Source organism: Rhincodon typus, chromosome 15 (genome assembly GCF_021869965.1).
Source record: "Rhincodon typus isolate 14 chromosome 15, sRhiTyp1.1, whole genome shotgun sequence".
In the NCBI taxonomy this organism is placed as follows: domain Eukaryota; kingdom Metazoa; phylum Chordata; class Chondrichthyes; order Orectolobiformes; family Rhincodontidae; genus Rhincodon; species Rhincodon typus.
In genome coordinates, this window is record NC_063346.1 from 2,554,667 (window position 1) to 2,580,151 (window position 25,485).

General features: G+C 43.3%; 1 protein-coding gene across 1 annotated transcript in view; it reads right to left on the reverse strand.

Moving 5' to 3' along the window:
* The window catches only part of LOC109911923 (transcription initiation factor TFIID subunit 4-like), a 151,159-nt gene that overhangs the window by 25,943 nt on the left and 99,731 nt on the right, over positions 1 to 25,485 (reverse strand). The window contains exon 12 of the mRNA XM_048605910.1: positions 19,661 to 19,791. Coding sequence (XP_048461867.1) covers positions 19,661 to 19,791 — 131 coding nt within the window. The remainder of the gene's footprint in view (positions 1 to 19,660; positions 19,792 to 25,485) is intronic.

A 25,485-nucleotide genomic window follows, 5' to 3' on the forward strand; every position in this document is an offset into this window, starting at 1 on the left:
CTTCACAGATGCTGCCAGACCTGCTGAGCTTCCCAGCAACTTTGTTTTTGTTCCTGATTTACAGCATCCGCAGTTCTTTCGGTTCTTATGAGATTCGGTTGAGGGAGATAGGCCTTTTCTCATTGGAGCAAAGAAGGATGAGAGGTGACTTGATAGAGGTGTACAAGAGGCATAGATAGAGTGGACAGTCAGAGACTTTTTCCCAGGGCAGAAATGACGATCACGGGGCATAATCTTAAGGTGATTAGAGGAAGGTATAGGGCAGATGTCAGAGGTAAGTTCTTTACACAGAGAGTGGTGGGTGTGTGGAATGCACTGCCAGCGGTGGTAGTAAAGTCAGATACATTAGGAACATTTAAGCGACTCTTGGATAGGCACGTGGATGACAGTAAAATTATGGGTATGCAAGTTAGTTTGATCTTAGAGTAGGATATTAGGTCGGCACTACATCATGGGCCGAAGAGCCTGTACTGTTCTTTGTTCTATGACCCTAAAGGTTATAGTTTCTGGATTACTCCTAGGCAGTACAGAAATAGGAGAATAGAGCAGATAAATGTGGGGCTTAAGGATTGGTGTAGGAGGGAAGGTTTTAGATTCCTGGATCACTGGGAGCATTTCTGGAGAAGGTGGGATATGTACAAGATCAACACTTGAACAAGAGTGGGTACCAACATCCTTGAGCATAGAGTTTGCTTGTGCTGTCAGGAGGAATTTAAACTAGTTCAGCAGGGAGAGGGGACACAGACTGTCAATACATAGGGACATAACATACTTTAGTACAGGAATCAAGGCAGAGGCAGTTCAGCCATATGGAGTTTCAAAGGAGTAAGGCCAGGCTGCATGGCCTCTACTTTAATGCTTGGAGTGTTAGAGATAAGGCAGGTGAGTTAAGGGTGTGGATTGACAGGTGGATTTGCGATGTTGTTGTCATCATGGAAACACGCTTAAGGGAGGGGCAGGATTAACAATTCTGCATTCCAGGGTATAGGATCTTCAGGCAGGGTGGAAAAGTGGAGGTGGTGTCACATTTTTAATTAAGGAGTCAGTTACTGCAGTAAGCATGATATCTTGGAAGGGTCTTCAAATGAGGCATTGTGGGTAGAGCTGAGGAACAAAAAGGAGACAGTCACATTGCTGGGAGTGTGTTACAGACACCCTCCATCGTCCCCCACCACCCCCAAACAATTGATTGCAATAAAGCAGCAGAACAAAAACCAATAGAATTGTGGATGCTGGAAATCAGAAATAAAAACAAAATCAGAAATTGTTGGAAAAATTCAGCAGGTCTGGCGGCATCTATGGAGAGAAATAAAGGAGCACATATGTAGACAATTCACTGAGATGTGTGAAAACAGTAATGGGGTGATTATATTAAGGGATTTTAACATCCCAAACTTTAATTGGGATTGTCATAGTACATAGAGTTTTCAGGGGGTTTATTTCTTAAAATATATTCAGAAGAGCTTTTTATATCAACATATAGAAGATCCAACAAGTGACAGTGCAGTGTTGGACCTTATTGTGGGGAAGGAAGCCAGACAAGTGTTTTGAGGTGGCAGTGGGTTTAGTGACAGCAAACACAATACCATACGTTTTAAATTCTTTATAGAAAAGGAAAGAGATGGTCTGCAAAATACGTTTTGGATCAGGGTAAGGTAGATTTTATTAAAATAAGGCAGAATCTGGCCAAACTAGACTGGGATCAACTACTTCTCAGTAATTCTAGGCAGAATGGGGTGAGGAAAGGTGCGGGTGTTCAAAATGAAATTGGGGAGAGTACAGACCCAGCATGTTCCCTTTACGGTGAATTGCAAGAGTAACAAGCCCAGAGAACGCTGAATGCCTCAGGATATTCTGGTCTACAAAGAGGGAAAAGAGGCTTTTTAACAGGTACAAAGAGAACAAAGCAACGGAGGTCCTAGTGGAGTAAAGAACTTTAGAAGGAGAGCAAAGAGGGGTAATGAAAAAACACTGGCAGTAAGATTAGGGGGCAATCCCATGATATTCTGTAAGTGTATCAAAGGGAAGAGGATAACCTGGGAAAGAGTGAGATCCACTAAGGGCCAAGGGGCAGTCTGTGTATGGAGCCAGAGGGTATCCACAGAATCCCTACAGTGTGGAAGCAGGCTATGTGGCCAGAGCCCACAACATCCCTCCAAACAGTATCCCACCCAGATCCACCCCCATTACCCTATCCCTGCGACCCTACATTTCCCGTGGCTAATCCACCTAGTCTGCACATCCCTGGACGCTACAGGCAATTTAGCATGGCCAATTCACCTAACCTGCATATTTTTGGGCTATGGGAGTAAACCGGATTACCTGGAGGAAACCCACGCAGACACAGAGAGAAAGTACAAACGGCACACGCACAGCCACCCGAGGGTGGAATCAGACCTGAGACCCAGGCGCTGAGGCAGCAGTGTTAACCGCTAAGCCACCGTGCTGCCCACAGCATTGGTAGGGTGTTAACAAAAACTTCACATCTCTCTTCACTTTGGAGGAGGACAACATAGGTTCAGAATTTGGGATTGAGGCCGGAGGTTCTCTAGCAGATTGACAGGGATTGAGGAGGAATTAGAGATTTTGGTAGGTTTCAAAGTAGACAAATCCCCAGGTCTGAATAAGATGTATTCCAGGCTGCTGTGGGAGACAAGTGAGGAAATTACAAGGGCCCTGATCCAAATTTTTAATTCCTCTCTGGCCACAAGGAGAGGTACCAGAGGACTGCAGGGCAACTAATGTGGTTCTGCAATTCAAGAAAGGTGGTAGAAATAAACCAGGGAATTACAGGCCAGTGAGTCTCAAATCAGTGATAGGGAACGTACTGGAGAAAATTCTGAAAGACAGAATTAATCTCCATTTGGAGAAGCAACAATTGATCAGGGATAGCAGGAACTGCAGATGCTGGAGAATCCGAGACAACAAGGTGCAGAGCTGGATGAACACAGCAGGCCAAGCAGCATCGTAGGAGCAGAAAGGCTGACGTTTCGGGCCTAGACCCTTCATCAGAAATCCCATTCTCCAGCATCTGCAGTTCCTGCTATCTCTGATTCAATTTTAACCTCACTGCGAAGCCTCTTCTAAGGATGTCTAGCCTGAAGAAGTTCCCTCCTCCATTTCTGATGAAGGGTCTAGGCCCGAAACGTCAGCCTTTCTGCTCCTATGATGCTGCTTGGCCTGCTGTGTTCATCCAGCTCTGCACCTCGTTGTCTTTGATCAGGGATAGTCAGCGTGGCTTTGTCAGAGGGAGGTCAAATTTGTTAAATGTTTCGAGGAGGTAACCAGGTGTGTAGTTGAGGATAATGCAGTTGATGTAATTTACATGGATATCAGCAAAGCCTTTGGCAAGTCCCACACAGACGAGTCTCTTTGTGCATGGGATTCAGGGTAACATGGCCAGTTGGATCCAAAATGGGCTTAGTGGTAGGAGAGGGTTGTGATAAATGGGTGTGTGTGTGTGACTGGAGCCCAGTATGCAGTAGCATATCACAGGGACCAGTGCTGGGTCCCTCATTGTTTGTGATATATATAAGCAATATTGATGTGGGAAGGGGGAAAACAATAAATAAGGTTGCAAAAGATGCAAAGATTGAGCAGGCGGTTGACAGTGAGGAAGAAGGTCTTGGATACAGGAGGATATGGATGGATTGGGCAAATTTAATAAATGTGATGTGATGCACTTTAGAAGAAATAACAAAGATAAAGGAATATTCAATGAAGGCAAGACTCTAGGAAGCTCAGAGGAACAGAGGGATCTTGGGCTGCTTGTCCACAGATCCCTAAAAGTGACAGGGCAAGTTAATACAGTAATTAAGAAGGCATATGGGACATGTCTTTACTAGTTATGGTATAGATTATAAGAGCAGGTAGGTTATGCTGGATCTGTGCAGAACTTTAGTTAAACCACAGCTGGAATACTGTGCACAGTTCTCATTACCACACTATAGGAAGGAAGTGATTGCACTCGTGGGGATGCAGAGGAGATTCACCAGGATAGCGCCTAGGATGGAGCAGTTTCTCTATGAAGAGATGCCAGATAAGCTCAGGCTGTTTTCCTTAGAACAGAGAAGGCTGATTCAGGGGCATGGACAAGGTGGGTAGAAAGCAACCGTTCCCCTTAGTTAAAAGGTCAGTAACAAGGGGGCACTTTTTTCAGTTGAAAGGCAGGAGGTTTAGAGGAGATTTGAGGGAAATAATTTTTACTCAGACGACACTGGAAAGCTGGAATGCACTGGCTGGGAGGGTAGTTGAGGCAGGACATCTCACAACCTTTAAAAATTATGTGGATGAGTATTTGAAATGTCATAACATTCAAGACTATGGGCCTAGTGCTGGAAATTGGGACTTGTGCACATTTTTTGTCAGTGCACACTTTATGGGCCAAAGGGCCTATTCTGTACTGTATGGTTTTAAGATTCTTTACACATGAAATAAATCCTCTTGTAATAAAGGCCAACATATCATTTCTTTACTAAACTCCATCTGAATGAGCTTTCAGTGACCTATAAACATAGAAACCTTCATCCTACTGGACATCAATACTTCCCATCTTTCCTCATTTGAGAAATACTCAATATTTCTGTTTTCCCTACTAAATGGAAACTTCATATTTCTCCACATTATAGTCCACTTGTCATTTTCATGCACTCATTTACCCTGTCTAAATCTGCTTAAAGTCTCTTTGCATCTTCCCTACAAGGCACATTACCACCTCATGTTGTGCCATCAGCAAACTTGGAAATCTTACATTTGGTCCCCACGTCCAAATCATTGATTAGAGATTGCAAACGGCTTGGGTCCAAGCACTGACCCTTACGGTATGCAAACAGTCACAACCTGTCCATGTTTATTGTTTATGTTACGATATGTTTATTCCTCATCACTACCTTCTATCAATTAACCAATTCTGAATTTAGGTCAGTATACTACCCCAGATCCCACGTGCTGTAATTTTGCTTACTCACATGTAGGACTTTACTGAAAGCCTTCAGAAAAGCCAAGTACCCAATACAGGCAGAAACGTGACCAAAAAAAAGTGTTTGATGTGATAAAGGACATACACCCAAAATATTAATTTTCTTTCACAAACAGATGCTGCCAGATAGTTTTTATTTGTTCGCAGGACATGGGCATTACAGGGAAGGTCAACAATCACTACCCATCCCTAATTATCCTGAAGAAAATGGTGATGAGCTGCCTTCTTAAATCACTGCAATTCTCGAAATGTTGGAATCCCCATGGTGCTGTCAGGAAAAGAGTTTCAAGATGTTGACCCCACAACAATGAAGGAAAAGAGATTACTGATTCAAATCAGAATGGTATGTGACTTGGAGAGCAACTTGCTGGTGGCGGAGTTTCCATCCATCTGCTATTGTTGTTTTTTAGACGATAGAGTTCATGGTTTGGAAGGTGCTGTCTTAGGAGTCTCGGTTGGTTACTGTCTGATAAGCCTTCAGGATGAGATAGCCTGCATTCTAGGGCCTTTAAAGAAGTCGAGATACAGACATTCGATGAACTGGTCATAATCTGCCAAATCTCCTTGAATTTTGGAAAGGTCCTCATGGATTTGAAAATAGGAAATGTTGTAAATGTGTACAAGAAAGGAGTGAGGTAGAAAGCATGAAGTAATAGGGTAATAAGCATCACATTTCATAGGGAAGGTGCCAAAATCTAATCATTGAGGAGGTCCCAAGTAGTATACTTAGTGATCAGGCATAGCCAACATGGCATTAGGAGAGGGAAATGGTTTTCAGCTAACCTGTTTTTGATTAAATAATTTTAACATTGAATAGAGGGAACTTCCAGAAGGCATTTATACATATTTATCATTTATACAAATGGTTTGGATGTGAACATAGGAGGTATGGTTAGTAAGTTTGCAGAAGACACTAAAATTAGAGGTGTAGTGGGCAGTGAAGAAGGTTAGCTCAGAGTACAACGGGACCTTGATCATATCGGCTAATGTGCCAAGGAGTGGCAGATGGAGTTTAATTTAGGTAAATGTGAGGTGCTGCATTTTGGAATGGCAAATTGGGGCAGGACTTGTACACTTAATGGTAAGATCCTGGGGAGTGCTGCTGAACAAAGGGACCTTGGAGAGCAGGTTCTTAGTTTCTTGAAAGTGGAGTTGCAGGAAGGTAGGCTAGTGAAGAAGGCGTTTGGTATGCTTGCCTTTATTGGTCAGTGCATTGAGCATAGGAGTTGGGAGGTCATGTTGTGGCTGTACACGACATTGGTTAGGCCACTTTTGGAGTATTGCGTGCAGTTCTGGTCTCTCTCCTATAAGATGAATGTTGCAAAACTTTTTCAAGTTCAGAAAAGATTTACGAGGATGTTGCTGGGGTTGGAGGGTTTGAGGGTTTGAACTATAGAGAGAGGCTGAATAGGCTGGGGCTATTTTCCCTAGAGCGTCGGAGACTGAGGGGTGACCTTATAGAAGTTTATAAAATCATGAGGGGCATGGATAGTGTAAATAGACAAGGTCTTTTCCCCAGGGTGGGGGAGTCAAAAGCTAGAGGGCGTAGATTTAAGGTGAGAGGGAAAGATATAAAAGGAACCAAGTGGCAACTTTTTCAAGCAGATGGTGGTGCATGTATGGAATGAGCTACCAGAGGAAGTGGAGGAGACTGGTACAACAATAACATTTAAAAGGCATCTGAATGGGTATATGAATAGGAAGGGTTTAGAGAGATATGGGCCAATTGCTGGCAAATGGGATTATATAGGAAATCCAATCGACGTGGACAAGTTGGACCGAAGGGTCTGTTTCTGTGCTGTATACCTCTATGACTCGAAGCATTTGATAAGGTGCCACTTCAAAGGTTGCTGCACAACAGGACATAGTGAAGGGGGTAACTTATTTGGCAGATGATATATAATGTGAACTTGTCAATTTTGTCAGGAATTTTGTCAGTATTTAAATGGAGACAGTTTGCAGGACTTGGAGACACAATGTGATCTGGGTATTCTGATTCATGAAACACAAGATTAGAAGGCAGGTACAGCAAGTGGTTAGAAAGGCAAATGGAATGTTGTTGCTCAGTGTCTGGTGAATGGAATATAAAAATACTGAAGCTTTACTGCAACCGTAGGACCATATCTGGAGTACTGTTAGTTATCCCTCACTTGAAAAATGTTTTAATTGCTTTAGAAGCAGTTCAGAGAAGATTCATTTGACTCACTCCTACAAAAGGTTGAACAGGGTAGTCAGATATCAATTGGAGTTTACAAGAATGACAAGTGATCTAAGCAAAAACCAAGATATATGAAGGCAAGATAGGGTGGATATCAGAAGGATGTTTCCATTTGTAAGGGCGACTAAAATTAGGGGAACTTGTTTAAAAAATAAAAGAGATGGGAAGAAATATTTCTCTTAAAGGGTCATTGCAACATGGAAATCTCTTCCTCATAAGCTATTTGGTCTTTAAATTTACATAAGGCTTAGTTAGATAGATTTTTGAATCACACAATTGTTACAATGCAAAGAAAGGTTAATCAAGCCATCATGTTTGCACCAGTTCTCTGAATTAGTATTGCACTTAGCACCATTCTCCTGCCTTCTCAAAGCCCTGAATATCCCTATGTTTCAAATAACCATCTAATACAAGATACAAGATGATCAGAGGATTAAATAGGGTGGACAGTGGGAGCCTTTTTCCTCGGATGGTGATGGCTAGCATGAGGGGACATAGCTTTAAATTGAAGGGTGATAGATATAGGACAGATGTCAGAGGTAGGTTCTTTACTCAGAGAGTAGTAAGGGCGTGGAATGCCCTGCCTGCAAAAGTAGTAGACTCGCCAACTTTAAGGGCATTTAAATGGTCATTGGATAAACATATGCATGATAATGGAATAGTGTAGGTTAGATAGGCTTCAGATTGGTTTCACAGGTTGGCGCAACATCGAGGGCCGAAGGGCCTGTACTGCGCTGTAATGTTCTATGTTCTATGTTCTATGTTCTAATTCTTTCCAAATGCCTCAGTTGAATCTGCCTCCACGTCAGGCAGTGCATACTAGATTCTAACAACTCATTGTCTCATTCTACTGTTCCCCTAGAGCTTAGTAGATTTTTTTTCCCACAAAACATGTGGGGATGAGGAACTTGGGGCATTTAACACAAAAGCAGTCAGTGATTAAGCACAATTGCATTTTCCAAAAGCTAGCAGAGGTACTATGGGGAGAATGGACTGCTGCACTGAAGCTTTTAGGATTCTACAAGTCCAATTCTCTTTTGAATGTTACTAATAAATCTGCCTCCACTGCCCTTGCTAGTCATGAAGCTCACCTGAAGCCTCAACACAAGGTGTTGAGATGCTTATCTATCTCCTCCTAGAGGAGAAACTTGTAACTGCACCACCTTAAACAAGACAGGATGAGAATTCTCAAAAGGTGATAACAATGTGCCAAGTGTCTATTCTCTTTTCAGAACCCCATATGCAAGCACTACAGCAAGGATCAAAAGGCAGGATCAGGCATTGATGCACTTTGCATCAATGAACAGCACTTTGGCACAGGCTACCAGAAGGGAAGGAGGCAAATGTTTTCCTTCGCTGGGGTCAGGGGGACAGTCGGATTGGAAAGCCGCTGCATGAAAGGGCACTGAAAGCAGATTCAACAATTATTTGGCGACATGGTGGCTCAGTGGTTAGCACTGCTGCCTTACAGCGCCAGGGACCTGGGTTCAATTCCACCCTTGGGCGACTGTCTGTGTGGAGTTTGCACATTCTCCCTGTGTCTGTGTGTGTTTCCTCCGGGTGCTCCGGTTTCCTCCTACAGTCCAAAGATGTGCGGGTAGGTGGATTGGCTACCTACCAATTGCTAAATTGCCCATAGTGTCCAGGGATGTTTAGGTTAGGTGGGTTGGACATAGGGAATCAGACGGGTACGGGAATGAGTCAGGGCAGGATGCTCTTCAAAGGGGTAGTGTGGACTTGTTGGGTCGAATGGCCTGTTTCCACATTGTAGGGATTTTATGATAATAACTGTCAGAAGAATTAGATAAGTACTTGACAAGGAAAAATTTGCATGGCTATGGAGTAAGAACAAGGGGTAGAGATGAAACAGCTAACTCTAAGAGCCAGCACAGACAACAATGAGATACATAGCCTTCCTCTACAGCCTTTTGGTAAAGCTGATCCACTTTTAGGGCATCACCACTCAGCTAGGAAACTGGTGAGTGGCAAGTCAGACAGAATAGAGATACTAGGCATTGACATTAATTGGCAAGATGTGACAAGTAGTGTCTTCAAGGATCTATCCTGGCCCTCAACCATTTATTTTACATATTGATGACTTAAGAGTCCGAGGCCCAACCACCTTCCAGCTGCTTCATCAATGTCTTTCCTCCATCATAAGTGGGGATATTCGCTGACAATTGCACAATGTTCAGCACCATCTGTGACTTCTCAGATACTGAAGTAGTCCATGTCCAAATAGAACACGACTGGGCAATATCCACATTTGGGCTGACAAGTGGCAAGTGACATGCACACCACACAAGTGCCAGGCAATGACTATCTCAAAAAAGAGAGAATCTAACCACTGCCCCTTGACATTTAACGGAAGTAGCATCACTGAATCCCCCACTATCAATATCCTGGGGTATCAGTAACAAGAAACTGAACTGTACATAAAAACTGTGATTACGAGAGCAGGTCAGAGGCTAGGAATCCAGAGAAAGTAACTCACCCAACTCCCTAAAATCTGGCCACCACCTACAATGCACAAGGCAGGAGTTTGATAGAACCCTCCCCACTTGCCTCGGTCGTGGGGCACAAAGTCAACAGCTGAGGGAGATCGGTACGTGGTAATGAGCTGGAGGTTTCATTGACCAATTTGACCTGATGCCATGAGACTTTGTGGTGTTTGGAGTCAATGTTGAGGAGTCCCAGGGCAATCCCTCCCGATAGTACACCACTGCGCTGCCACCTCTGCTGTGTCTGTCCGGCAATCAGATTGGACGTATCGAGGAATGGTGACGGTGGTGTCTGCAACATAATCATACCTGGCAGACAATGTCAGGTTGTTGCTTGACAAATCTGAGAGACAGCCCTTCCGAATTTGGCATTAGCTCCCAGATATTAGTAAAGAGAACTCTGCAGGATCAACAGTGCCTACGCTGATGCCAAGTGGTCCATCCAGTTTCATTGCTTCTTTCTACAGATTGTTACAACTGAGAAGCTTTCTAACCAACTCCAGAGGGCAGGTGAAAATCAACCACATTGCTGTGGATCTGGAGTCACATGTAGGCCAGGCATTAGTAAACCAGATGGGCTTTCCGACAATTGATAGGGGTTTCACTATCATCATTAGATTCCTAATTCCAGAAATTTTATTGGATACAAATTCTACTATTGGCCATGACAGGATTTGAACCCAGGTCCCCAGAACATTGCTTGTCAGTCTGAATGAATAAAAAAAAAACAAAGAAGGGTCACTGGACTCAAAATGTTTTCTCTCCACAGACATTACCAGACATGCTGAGCTTTGCCAGCAATTTCTGACTTTGACTCTGGATTAACAGTCTAGTGATAATACCACTGGGTCATCATCTCCCCAGAATGACCTGCAACAATCCAGAGCAAGAAAAATCAATTGGCGGAGAACTGATTAGAACAGAGTTGAGCAGAATTAATTGGAATAAGTAGTTAGCAGGAAAATCAGTAACTGCACCTTCAAGGAGCTGATAGTTCAGGTACAGTCAAGGTGTATTCTATCTAATACAAAAGGTAAGGCAAACAAATCCAGAGTTCCCTGGACAACCAAAGAAGTAATTAACATCAGAAAGAAAAGGTGTGCTTTTGATAGATGTACCATAGAAAATACAATTGAGAATCAACAGAATACGAAAAGTTTAGGGGGGAGGTAAAGAAACAAATAAGAAAAGGGGAGAGGAACTATGAGAAAAGACTGGCAGACAAGGTGAAGGGAAATCCCAAAGTCTTCTACAGGCATATAAACATTAAAGAGTGGTTAAAGGAGGATTAGGCTGATCAGAGACCAAAAGGTGATTAACAGATGGAGGCAGAGGGCAGGCTGAGGTACTAAATAAATATTTTACATTTGTCATGATGCTTCCCAGGCCATAGAGACAGAGGAAGAAACACTGTCACTAGAAGGGATCACAATTAGGAAGGAAGTAGTTTTGGATAGATTGTTGGTACTTGAAGTTAACAAGACACCAGGACCAGATGAGACACATCTAAGGATTTGAAAGAAAGTGAGGGTTGTAATTGCTGAGGCGCTGGCCTTAACTTCTCAGTCTTCTCTTAATTCCAGGGTGGTGCCAGAAGACTGGAGAATTGCTAACATTATAGCCTTGCCCAGAAAAGTTGGTAAGGCAAATCCTGGCAATTACAGACCAGTTAGTTTGACTTCTGTATTGGGGAAACTTAGGATAGATTTAGTAGTCATATGGAAAAAGTTCATTAGCAAGAGACTGCATGGATTTCTAAAGGGAAAATCATGTTTAACTAACCTGGGAGTTTTTTTGGAGAGGTAATGGAAAGGGTTGATGAGGAGAATATTTATGACGCAGTGTACATGGATGTCCAGAAGGCAGTTGATACAGTGTCTCGCAACAGACTGGTGAAGGTGGTTACAGGTCATGGAATAAAATGGACAATAGCAACATGGATACAATATCAGCTAAGTGATAGAAAACAGAGAGTAATTGTGATTGGATATTTTTCAGGAAGGAGGAATGTTTGCAGCAAAGCTCCACAGAGGTTGATATGGGGGCTTTTGCTTTTCTTGATGTATGTTAATGATGTAGATCTTGGCATATCGGGGCCAATTTTCAAGTGTGCAGACGGCATGGGACTTGGAAGAATTGCGGAACTCCAAAAGCACATTAACAATCTGGTGGAGTGGCGGGGGTGGGGGCAGAGAAATGTGAAGTAATGCACTTTTGATGGAAGAATGTTGAAAGACAATATAAAAAAGGGGTACAATTCTAAAAGGAGTGCAGGATGAGCAGAGGGAACCTGGGTGTATATGTGCAGAGATCACTGAAGGTGGGAGGATACGTGGAGAGTTAATAGAGCAAACAGTGTTCTCAGCTTTGTCACAGGGGCAGAGAGTACAAGAGCAAGGTGGTGATGATGAATCTGTACAGATACTTGTTAGACCTCAGCTGGAGTATTGTATACAGTTGTGGGTGCCACATTACAACAAAGATACCATTGCAATGGAGAGAGTGCAGAAGCAATTTCAAAGAATGGTTCTAGGCATGAGAAACTTCAGTTATGAGGATAGATTAAAGAAGTTGGGACCATTATCCCTGGAGAGAAGAAAGATAAGAGGAGATCTGAATGGGGTTTTCAAAATCACGAACGGCTCAGACAGAATAGATAGGGTGAAGCTGTTCCCGCTTCTAAAAGAAACAAGGAACAGAGGGCATCGATTTAAAGCGATGTTTGAATAAAGCAAGGGTGAGAAGAAACTTTTTCTCACAGCACTTTGTTAGGGTATGTAATGCACTGCCTGGAAATGTGATGGAGTCAGATTCAACTGAAGCATTCAAGAGGGCAATAGATGTCTTTTGCATCATAAAGGATATTACTGCAGGAATATAAGGAAAAGGCAGGAGATTGGCACTGGATAACAGAGCTAATGCGGACACAATGGGCCAAATGGTCTCTTTTTGCACCGTAATTCTTTGCGTCAAACTACAGAATACCTCCTCAAATGTACACTTATCCATCCTAGTGTATACAGACCAAAACCATAGATAGTTTTATACCAGGTGTGGTCTCCATAAAACCTTGTACAATTGCAATATGACTTCCTTACTCTTGTATACTAATCCTCTTACTTATAAAGGACAATATACGATTTGCCTTACTAATTGTTTCACTGTTGGTAGCTATGCTTTTAGCCAGCTATGCTCTGCCTAAATCTCAGTTTCTCTTCCCTCCTTTAAATCACTGTTTATAACCTTACTCTTGGATTAATCTTTCAACCATCAAACTGAATATCTCCTACTGTGACTCTCCTTTTTCTTTACAATGTTGCTGTGAATTGTCATGAGTTATTTTATTACTTTAAGAGCATTAACAGAAGTTGTGCTGTTTTATCACACACTTGCTCTTTCAATCAAATACTACCCTTAGATCCATAAGTTACTGATCAATGAATGGATCTCCTTTCCAGTCAGATTTTTAATTTCTCAATGGAATCTACTGTTATATCTTTTAATCCAATTACCCAATCCACCTGGGTCAACTCGCTTCTTATACTTACATAATCAGCTTTATATTCAATATTACAGTTTTGGCCTTATCTACGGTACACTCAACTCAATGTGGAAATCCTTCCTAATATGGCCATTCTTTTCTAGAAGATTTGTTGCACGATACAAAACAGGACTTAAAATCCATCTCTGTCAACCACCTGGAAAAAGGCGCCGCCTTGTGCTCCCACGAGGAGCTCAAACAGTTCATCCACTTTACTAACACCTTCTACCCCAACCTTAAGTTCACCTGGACCATCTCCAATACCTCTCTCTCCTTCCTGGACCTTTGTTTCCATCTCTGGCAACCACCTGGAAAAAAATTCAACACATCATCCTCCGCCATTTCCGCCACCTGCAATCTGACCCCACTACCAAGGACAATTTTCCCTCCCCACCCTTATCTGCTTTCAGGAGGGACCGCTCTCTCCGTGACTCCCTTGTCCGCTCCACACTCCCCACTAGCCCCACTACCCCTGGTACTTTTCCCCGCAACCGCAGGAAATGCTACACCTGCCCCTATACCTCTCTCCTCACCCCCATCCCAGGCCCCAAGAAAACCTTCCACATTCAACAGATGTTCACCTGCACATCTGCTAATGTGGTATACTGTATCCGCTGTTCCCGATGTGGCCTCCTCTACATTGGGGAAACCAAGCGGAGGCTTGGAGACCGCTTTGCGGAACACTTACACACTTGGTTCGCGACAAATGACTGCACCTCCCAGTCGCGAACCACTTCAACTCCCCCTCCCACTCCTTGGTCGACATGTCCATCCTTGGCCTCCTCCAGTGCCACAACGATGCCAACCGAAGGCTGGAGGAAGAGCACCTCATATTTTGCTTGGGAACCATGAGCCCAATGGTATCAATGTGGACTTTACAAGCTTCAAAATCTCCCCACCCCCGACCTCATCCCAAAACCAGTCCAGCTCGTCCCCGCCTCCTTGACCTGTCCATCTTTTCTCCCACCTATCTGCTCCTCCCACCTCAAGCCCCACCCCCACCTCCTACCTACCAGCCTCATTCCCGCCTCCTTGACCTGTCCATCTTCCCTTGACTGACCAACCCCCATCCTAACTCCCCACCTACACTCACCTTTACTGGCTCCATCCCCACCTCCTTGACCTGTCCGTCTCCTCTCCACCTATCTGCTTCTTTATCCAGAGATAATAAGGTGTAGAGCTGGATGAACACAGCAGGCCAAGCAGCATTAGAGGAGCAGGAAAGCTGATGTTTTGGGCCTAGACCCTTCTTCAGAAATGGGGGAGGGGAAGGGGGTTCTGAAATAGAGAGGGGGAGGCGGATAGAAGATGGATAGAGGAGAAGATAGGTGGAGAGGAGACAGACAGGTCAAAGAGGCGGGGATGGAGCCAGTAAAGGTGAGTGTAGATGGGGAGGTAGGGAGGAGATAGGTCAGTCCAGGGAGGATGGACAGGTCAAGGGGGCGGGATGAGGCTAGTAGGTAGGAGATGGGGGTGGGGCGTGAGGTGGGAGGAGGGGATAGGTGGGAGGAAGGACAGGTTAGGGAGGCGGGGACTAGCTGGGCTGGTTTTGGGATGCGGTTGGGGGAGGGGAGATTTTGAAGCTTGAAGTCCACATTGATACCATTGAAGCTTCAGTGAAGAAAACTGCCATCCTTACCTGATCTGGCCTACATATGATTCCTGACCCACAGCAATGTGTTTGACTCTTAACTGCCTACTGGGATGTGCAGTAAACGCTGGCCTATCCAACAATGCCCTCATCTAATGAATAAATTAAAAAATGTAGCTCTAACTGTACAATTAATTTATCTGCCTTATCACAAATGCTGCAGGTTCAAACAGCCTACCCCGTTCCGATTTTCTGTTTTTATGTATAACCTTTGAGGATGTGCTGTTTAAATTTTCATTCTAGTTGATCAAACTCTCTCTACAATATCTCATTTTCTATATGTTGTTAAGTGGATTTTCCCTTTTGTACTTCATGTTCTCCCCCTGCAGCTCTTTATCTCTGGCACTGGGCAAGCAAGACATCCTCCATTCGCACTAGTTACAGCTGCAAAGTATTTTCATACCCTCATACGAATATACGTACTTCTTTTCACTCCTCCTACACCATAGTGCAATTGTTAGTTTACAGCTCCATTCTGCAGCTCTACCTCATTCACAGAAGGCAACAAGTAGCTCATACTTATTTGATAAGGACAAAGACTGAGGCTTTTCTAATACAGCATTAGGGTCCACTTACCTCCACTTTGTTTTCTGGGGAGTTCTCAATGCCAGTAAAGTTAATAATTGTTGCCCATTCCCAACTGTCCTTCAGGTGGTGATGTTGAGCTGCCTCCTTGAACCTGCTGCAATCATGCAGTGTAGGTACACCACAGTATTGTTAAAGACAGAGTTTGCACATTCTCCCAGTGTCTTCATGGCTTTCCTCCAGATGCTCTGATTTCCTCTCATTGCCCAAAAATGTGCATCACACTTGTGATACCAAGGCACACAAAGCTCTGGGCCAAGTGTTGGAAAATGGGATTAGTTGGGTGATTATTATTGACTGGTGCACAGCCATAGGCCATAGAGCCTTTTTCTATGCTGTAGATCCCTATGACTATATGACTGGAGTTCAGATGAGCGAGGGGTGACTTAACTGAATTGTATAATATCCTGAATGGTCTTGACAACGTGAGCTATTTGAATTTCCAGACGGCCTTTGACAAGGTGCCACACAGGAGGCTGCTAAATAAGTGACCATGGTATTATGAACAAGGTACTGGCATGGATACAGGTTTGGCTGACTGGCAGAATGCAAAGAGTGGGGATAAAGGGGTCTTTTCAGAATCACAGCCAGTGACTAGTGGAGCTCCAGAGGGGTCAGTGTCGGAACCACATCTATTCATGTCATACATTAACGATCTGAACAATGAATGGAGAGCATGGTTGCTAAGATCGCAGATGACACAGATCTAGGTGGAGGGACAGGTAGTGTTGAGGAAGTGGGGAGGCTGCAGAAGGGCTTGGACAGGCTCGTAGAGCAGGCAAAAATGTGGCAGATGGAATATAATGTGGGAAAGTGTGAGATTACGAACTCTGGTAGGAAGAAGAGAGGTGTAGACTACTTTCGAACTGGAAAAGGCTTTGGAAATCTGAAGTGCAAAGGGACTTACGAATCCTAGTTCAGAATTCTATTAAGGTTAACATCAGTTCAGTCAACAGTTCAGAAGGCAAATGCAATGTTAGCATTCATTCTGAGAGGGCTAGAATACAAGTGCAGGAATGTATTGCTTAGGCTGTATAAGGCAAATGGGGAGGCAATGGCCTAGTGGTATTACCGCTGGCCTGTTAATCCAAAGACCCAGATAATGTTCTGGGGACCCAGGTTCAAATCCCAACACAACAGATCATGGAATCTGAATTCAACAAAAAATATCTGGAATTAGGAATCTAAAGAAAACCATGAATCCATTGTTGATTGTCAGGAAAAACCCATCTGATTCACTAATGTCCTTTAGGGAAGGAAACTGCCAACCTTACCTGGTCTGGCCTACATGTGACACCAGACCCATAGCAACGTGGTTGACTCTGAACTGCCCTCTGGGCAATTAGGGATGGGCAATGAATGCTGCCTAGCCAGCGACGCCCTCACCCCATGAATGAATAAAGAAGAATAAAGGCGGCTCTGGTCAGATTACATTTGGAATATCATGAGCAGTTTTTGACCCCGTATCTAAGGAAGGATGTGCAAATGTTGGACGGGATCCAGACGAGGTTTACAAGAATGATCCCAGGGATGAAGGGATTGTCATATTAGAAGCTGTTGAGGATTCTGAGCCTGTACTCTATGGAGTTTGGAAGGACGACGGTGGGGGGGATCTCATTGAAACTTACAGAATACAAACAGGCCTGCATAGAGTGGACATGGAGAAGATGTTTCCACTAATAGGAGAGACTAGGTCCCGCGGGCACGGCCTCAGAGTGAAGGCACGGCCCCTAAGAACGGAAATGAGGAGGAATTTCTTTAGCCAAATGGTGATGAATCTGGGGAACTCATTGCCACAGAGGGCTGTGGAGGCCAATCCTGACTATATTTAAGATAGAGATAAGTAAGTTATTGATTAATAAGAGGATCAAAGGTTACAGGGAGAAAGCAAGAAAATGGGATTGAGAAACATAACCTTAATCAAATGACACAGCAGACTCAGTGTGTCAAATGCCTAATTCTGTTCCTATATCTTATGGTCTTATGGACAAGGTGAACATGGAAAGAATGTTTCTCTCGTCAGTCAATTCAGAACTAGGCAGCACTGTTTGGTCCCGACCCGAAACGTCAACTTTCCTGCTCCTCTGATGCTGCTTGGCCTGCTGTGTCCCTCCAGCTCCACACTGTGTTATTTCTGTCTCTAGCATGTGCTGTTCTTAGTATCTCTGAGCATTGTTTAAAATTAAGGATTGCCCTTTTCAGACAGAGACGAGGAGAACTTTTTCTGTCAGAGTTCAGACTTTGGAACATTCTGCCTCAGAAGACATTGGAAGCAGGATCAACGAAAATTTTAAAGGTGGAGATAGAGAGATTCTTTTTAGGCAAAGGAATCAAAGATTATGGGAGTAGTAGTGGTAGATGCGATGTTGATGTCGGAACACAAACAGATCAGCCATCAGCTATTGAATGGCGAAGTAGGCTTTAAGTGCCAAATGGCCAACTTCAGCTATTAATTCATATCTACATTTGAAGTTGATGAGCAACATGATGAAAGCTGCAATGATCAATTGTTTCCACACTGATCGGTTCAAAAAAGTCACTGTACAAGACATTGAGAATGAATCGCAGCTGAGTGAGGCCAGACATCCTGATGATAAGAGCCTTCTCACTGACCTGCAAGAGGCCACGTGGAAAATCTATTACATACAACCATACAGCACAACATGGAAGTGGATAGTGCTGCATGCTGCACATGCAAATGACAAATTATGCAACAAAAACAGTGCTATATTTTTCAAAAGAGGAGATGGTTGATTCTGAAGAGTCCGACCAATGTTTACCTCTTTAGCAGTAGCTGCTAAAGTTAGAGAAATGCTCTAGGATTTTGCACTGCAGCACCATACTACCAAAAATATATCTGACTGCATTAATGACATGATGGGCCGTTTCTTGCTTGTCCAAACAGAGAATGCAAAACAGAAAAGTATTATAAAATTTTCCTGGAGATTTGTTTCAGACATCTTTCACAGCAAAGCTCTGGTTTACCAGGTTGACCACTGTATAGTGAGAACGAGTTGAATAAAGACCTTTTTTTACACCTTTACTATATTTGGCATTTTAATTCTGTTTTTGACTTTTTTTTAAAGTTCATGTACATGGGTGTTGTAGGAAAGGCCAGTAAGGCTTTAAATCGCACCATAGCAGTGCGTGGAAATCTAATTCAGTTAATAAACCTGGAATTGAAAGCTAGTTTCAGTAATGGTGAGAATGAAGCTATTATTGAATGTCATAAAATCCATCTGGTTCACTCCTGACCATTAGGGAATGAACTCTGTGCTGAACTGGTTTGGGGATTTACATGTATATCCGGCTCCAAATTGATGTATCCATATGAAAACAGGGCCTCCTCAGATATCACAAATCTCCACTGAAAATCTGAGGGCAAATCCTTTGGGATTTGACTCTCAGGATTTTACCATACATTGTTGAGTGCCTGGAATCACACTAAGGCTAGACTGAGTTTACACTAATTTCCTCCCTGTAGAAAGTCAAAGAACCAGGGATTTTTTTTAACAGCAATCTGGTACAACGAGACATACAATTTATTCTCATTTTATTTTACCATGGGGAAATCTGAACACATCTCTCCAACACATTGATCCAAGTCTTAAGGCTACTATCCCAGAAGCATCACCACTGGGCTACAACTTGCCCTACGAATCCCACATAAAGTCACACCCAAATTTTCTGTGACCTCTAATCAGACCAACACCATTTCACAACCTAAAGGGCGTGACTGTTTTTGGTGGTGGTGGTGGTTAGTGGGGCAGCATTGCTGAAGTATGTCTCCACTTCAAGTGATGCTGGATGAGGGATAAAGATTGGCCAGGGCACCAGGCAAAATTTCTCCGCTCCTCTTCAAATCGAATAACAGGATCTTTTAGGCAAGCGAGCAGATAGGGCCTTGGTGTGAACGTAATCCAAAGTACAACACCTTCTCTGTGAATCACCCCCACATTGTTTGGGCTGATGTTCCCAGAGCAATGTACACAACTCTCACAAACTATGCTTCTCATAGCACACAGTGTGGCCCACTGAGCCATGACTGACATGGTCGAACTATGAATGGATGACTTCAAAACAACGACAAACAGCACAGCAGCAGCTGAACATCTTACGCACCAGTATAAGTTTAGTCAAGCAGAGAGCAACCCTCCTCAGGCACAGGGACACCTGCTCCACATACCTTGTGCGTTTCCATTCTGTGTTGTGCTATTGATGTCAGTTTTCCGATGATCATTTTTAACCGTTCTTGCGTCGCGATTGAAATCGTGTTTACTATGTCAATGGGAACGTCCGTGATTCCAAACCTTTTAGCTGCAAAACATTTTGTTTGAAATATATTCTCAAATTTTTTTTTAAAACATGGAATATTTTTCCAACCAAATTGAAAAGGTCCAAGACAAAAAAATCTTCAATCAAAAGGTTTCCCCTCATCAACTGACCCTTTCCTTCCATCTTGCCAGACACAATCTCAGTCCCGTGTTTGGGCTATGCTACTCATTGATGCAGGGGTAAGGAAGCATATCACCAGCTATAACCACTCTTTATCTTCTTGCTTCAAGCAGAGACAAGGTATATTACAGTTCTTTTAAACAGTGGACACAATATACAGGATGACAAGAAACACTTCCAGGGAAGAAGGGAGACAAAGGAGAGATACTGAACTGAAATGCAAGGCAGCCAATTCATAGAATTCTGCAGCACAGCACAAGTTAATTGGCTGTGCTGACAATTATGCTCCACACCAATGACTTCCCATCCCTTACTTCATATGATCATGTCACGATATGTTGCTATTCCTACCGCATGCATATATCTAGCTTCTCTTAAATGAAACCTGTAAATTGCCTCAGCCATTCCATTTGGTAGCAAATTCCAAAGTTTCACTGATCAGGGTACTAAACTGCAGACTTAAGTGGAAAAAAAATTGTAAATCCAATTTTACAGTGAGCATTAAATTGAATTTCAGTCTTCAATACGGGCTTGCCTCTGGGTTTATAAATGGTGAACAGAAGCAAGACTTTTTATCAGCATAACAAATGAGGTGATAATCATATTACATATGCAGAGGAAGTGGGGATTACTGCACTCTCAGGTGTGTGAACTCAACCCAGATTTGCAAATGACAGAGGGCATAGACACTAGAAGTACCATTGGATATCTGTGTTATCCAATGCTTGGCTGTGAAAAGACTTCAGACAGAAGGAGTCCACAGGGATCAGTCAGTCATATGTTTACGGTGGGACTGAGCCATAGACTTGGGATTTTGGGATTGCTTGCTGGGCCAAAATTTGTCACCCATTTGTAACTGTTCCGAAGATATTCAGCTTGAATTGCCGCAGTCCAAGTTATGTAGAGAGACAGCGACTACTGCCGGAAAAGGAGTTGCAGGATTTTGACCCAGCAACAGTGAAGGAATCACAATACAGTCAGGACCCAGGATGGTGTGTGGATAGACATATATGCAGGTTGTAGTGCTCCTTTACAATTTGCTGCTCTTGTCCTTCCAGATGATAGAGATTGCAGGTTTGGAAAGTACTGCTGGAGGTGAGTTACTGCAATGCATCTTGAAGATGGTTCACACTGTTGTCACTAGTGTATCAGTGAAGAGAATTAATATTAAAGGGGGTGGATGAGGTGCCAATCAGGTGAGCTACTCTGTTCTGGGTGGAATCAAGCTTCTTGAGTGTTGTTAAAGCTGCACTCATCCAGGCAAGTGTGGAGGATTCTATCACACTCTGGACATGTGCCTTGTAAATGGTGGGCAGGCCACAGGGAGTCAAGTGGTGAGTTACTAGCTGCAGGACTCCTAGCCTCTTACCTGCTCTTGTATATTTATATGGATAGTCCATTCAGTTATAGATCAATGGTATTCCTCAAGCTGCTAATAATGGGGAATTCAGCAATGGTAATGTCATTAAACATTAAGGGGTGATGGTTAGATTCTCTTTTATTGGAGATGGTTATTGTACGGCACCTGTGTCACTTGTCACTTGAAAGTCTAAGTCTGAATACTGTCCAGGTCTTGCTGGACAGTATCTGAGGGGTCACAAATGGTGCTGAAAATTGTGCAATCATCTGTGAACATCCTTATTCCTATCCTTATAATGGAGGAGTGGTCATTGATGAAGTAGCTGAAGATGGTTGGGTCTAGGAAACTACCCTGAGGAATTCCTGTTGTAATATTAAGTGTTGTAGAAAGGGAGAAAGACTCCACTCAAAAGATATCCAATTGTCCAGCATGGTATGATATAATCTTTCAGTTTTGTACACAGGAAATCCATCTATCCACTTTTGCAATGAAGTTGAAATGTTTGTTTACCAATCCCATTGTAGGTACGCAGGTGGAATTCTTCATAACAGCAGGTTCACTATTTATATACAACCTGTCAGTATGGGGACCTTATTTTAGAGTCCTTCAGTGATTCAGTTTCTCCTCAGCACATTGACCCCTGACCAACACAGAAAATCTCCTTGATCGATCTATGCAGTGCACAGACAAAAATCAATATGATATAATCATATCATATCAATCAATTATGGAGCAGCTTTAACATATTAACATGCCTCAAACTTCACAAGAATGTTACCAAACCATGAGCAGAAAAACTCTGCAGGTCTGGCAGCAACTGTGAAGAGTTAATGTTTCAAGTCCGATATGACTCTTCTTTGGAACTACACAGTCCATCCCTTTCTGTTTTTATTTCACAATTCCAGCATCCACATTGATTTGCTTTCACAAGGAGGTATGGGCACAGATGACCAAAAGGAGAGAAAGGTTGAGAAATTTGGCGAGGGTTACCCAAATATTAGGACCAAGATGGCTGAAGGCAGGACTCTAACAGTGGTGTAATTAAAATCAAGATGCAAAAGCCCAGATTTTGTTAGTGTGAAGGGTAAGGCTGGCAGGAGTAGGGAACACTGGTTGACTAGAGGTTTTGAGGCTCTGGTCAAAAAAAAGGAGGCATATGGCAGGTATAGACAGCTGGGATCAAGTGAATCCTTTGAGGAATATAGGGGTGTAGGAGTACACTTAGGAGGAAAATCAGGAGGGCAAAAAGGGACACAAGATAGCTTTGGCAAATAAGGTAAAGGAAAATCCAAAGAGATTCTACAAGTATATTAAAGGCAAAAGAGTAACCAGGAAGAGAATTTGGCCCCTTAAGAATAAACAAGGCCATCTATGTGTGGAACCATAGGAGATGGAGGAGATCCTAAACAAATAGTTCACCTCAGTATTTACTGTGAAGAAAGACATGGAACCTACAGAACTCAGGGCTGATGTTACACCTTTATTTAAGAAAGACCGCAAGGAAAAGCCAGAGAACTACAGACCGGTAAACCTGATGTCAGTGCTGGGTAATTTGTTAGAGACAGGATCTACATGCATTTGGAAAGGCAAGGACTGATTAGGATCAGACAGTATGGCTTTGTGCATGTGAAATCATGTCTCACAGATTTGATTGAGTGTTTTGAAATGGTGACCAAGAATATAACTAAGATAAAATAAAGGATAAAATAAGATAAAATTTTAAGACAGTTTTAAGGTGAGAGGAGAAAGATTTAAAAAGGGACCCCAGGGCAACTTTTGTCACACAGAGGGTGGTTTGTATGTGGAATAATCTGCCACAGGAAGTGGTCAATGTAAGTACAATTACAACATTTGGATAGGTACATGAATAAGAAAGGTTTAGAGGGATATGGGCCAAACAAAGGTAAGTGGGACTACTTTAGTTTGGGAAATTTGCTGGACATGGACAAGTTGGGCCGAAGGATCTGTTTCGGTGCTGTATGACTATAACTCTAAGATACATGAAGGCAGAGCTGCAGATATTGTCTACAGGGACTTTAGTAAGGCCTTCAACAAGGTTCCTAATGGTAAACCGCTTAGTAAGGTTAGATCACATGGGATCCTGGAAGAGCTAGCCAACTGGATATAAAATTGGATTACTGGTAGGAGACAGAGGGTGGTGGTAGTGTGTTGATGTTCAGACTAGAGGCCTGTGACCGGTGGGTGTGCCGCAAGGATTGATGCTAGGCCCACTATTGTTTGTCATTTATATAAACGATTTGGATGTGAATATAGGAGGCACGGTTAATAAGTTTGCAGACGACACGAAAATTGGTGGTACAGTAGATAATGAAGAAGGTTATCTAAAAGAGTACAGCGGGATCTTCATCAACTGGGCCAGTGGGCCAAAGAATGGCAGATGGAGTTTAATTCATATAAATGCAAGGTGTTGCATTTTGGTAGGACAAACCAGGGCAGGACTTAAACAATTAATGATAGGGTTCTGGGGAGTGTTGTCAAACAGAGAGACCTAGGGGTGCAAGTACATAATTCTTTGAAAGTTCCATCGCAGGTAGGCAGGGTGATGAAGGACGTGTTTGGTATGCTTGCCTTCATCGGTCACAGCATTGAGTACAGGAGTTGGGATGCCATGTTACAGCTGTGCGTGATATTGGTAAGGCTACACTTGGAGTACTGCATACAATTCTGGTTGCCCTGCTAGAGGAAGAATGTTATTAAACTGGAAACGTTGCAAAAAACACACACAAGCATGTTACCAAGGCTGGAGGGTTTGAGTTATAAGGAGAGGCTGGATAGGCTAGGGCTTTTTTGCCCTGGAGCGTAGGAGGCTGAGGGGCGACCTTATAGAGGTTTATAAAGTCATGAGGACCATAGATAAAGTGAATAGCAAAGATCTTTTCCCCAGAATGGGAGAGTCCAAAGCTAGAGGGCATAGGCTTAAGGTGAGAGGGGAAAGATTTCAAGGGGACCCAAGGGACAACTTTTTCACACAGAGGTTAATGCGTACAAGGAACAAACTGCCAGAGGTGAGTACAATTATGGGCCAAATGCAGGAAAATGGACTAGTGCAGTTTAGGAAAGCTGGTCGGCATGGCCGAGTTGGGCCAAAGGGTCTGTTCCTGTGCTGTCCGACTCCATGACTGTATTTAGGTTGGAGGAAGTTACAAATATCAGGAAAGGCAGGGTGACAGCAGGGGCTTGAAACAAGGGTGAGAAACTGAAAACTGCGAGATTGGGAACCAATGCAGGTCAGAGAGAACGGGGTAATACATGAAAGGAACTTATCTAAGTTAGGATATGGGCAGTAGAGTTGCAGATGAACTTTTGGCTTTTGCGGAATGGAAAATGCAAGACTTGCAAGACAAAGACTTGAATGGTCAATTCAGCAGACCTGGCAGCATCTAAGGAGAGAGAAAGAGTTAGCATTTCAAGTCCAGTATGACTCTTCTGGTTCTAACCTGGCTCTGAAGAAGGGTCATATCGGACTCAAAATATTAACTGTTTCTCTCTTCATTGATGCTGCCAGATTACTGAGTTTCTCCAGCATGCTCTTCTTATTTTAAATTTCAAATTTCCAGCACCCAGAGTATTTTGCGTTTACTTGAAATGTCTACAAGGAACAAAGTCACTGATAATGATTTCAAAAAATGACTTGAAGAAAGGGAACAGAATTATAGAATCCCTACAGTGTGGAAAGAGGCCATTCAACACATCAAGTCTGCACCAACTGAACAACATCCCACCCAGACCCAATCCTCGTAACCCCACATTTCCCATGGCTAATCCATCTAGCCTGCACATTCCTGGACACCATGGGCAATTTAGCATGGCCAATCCATCTAACCTGCACATCTTTGGACTGTGGGAGGAAAGCGGAGCACCCAGAGGAAATCCATGCAGAGAACATGCAAACTCCATATGGACAGTCACCCGAGGCTGGAATTGAATCCCGGTCACTGGCGCTTTGAGGCAGCAGTGTTAGCCATTGAGCCATCGTGCCGCCATAGTTGGGCCATGTTACAGAGGTTTAAAGAGGCTGTGTCAAACACAACATGAAGATTGGAAATGCTTTAATTCAACCTTAGACTCTAAGGTTTTGGAGTAGATCTGTAGCTCGGGTTGTGGGTGTTGAGGTTAGTTGGCTCGCCAAGCTGGTTTGTTGTTCCGCAGACGTTTCGTTACCGTGCTTGGTAACA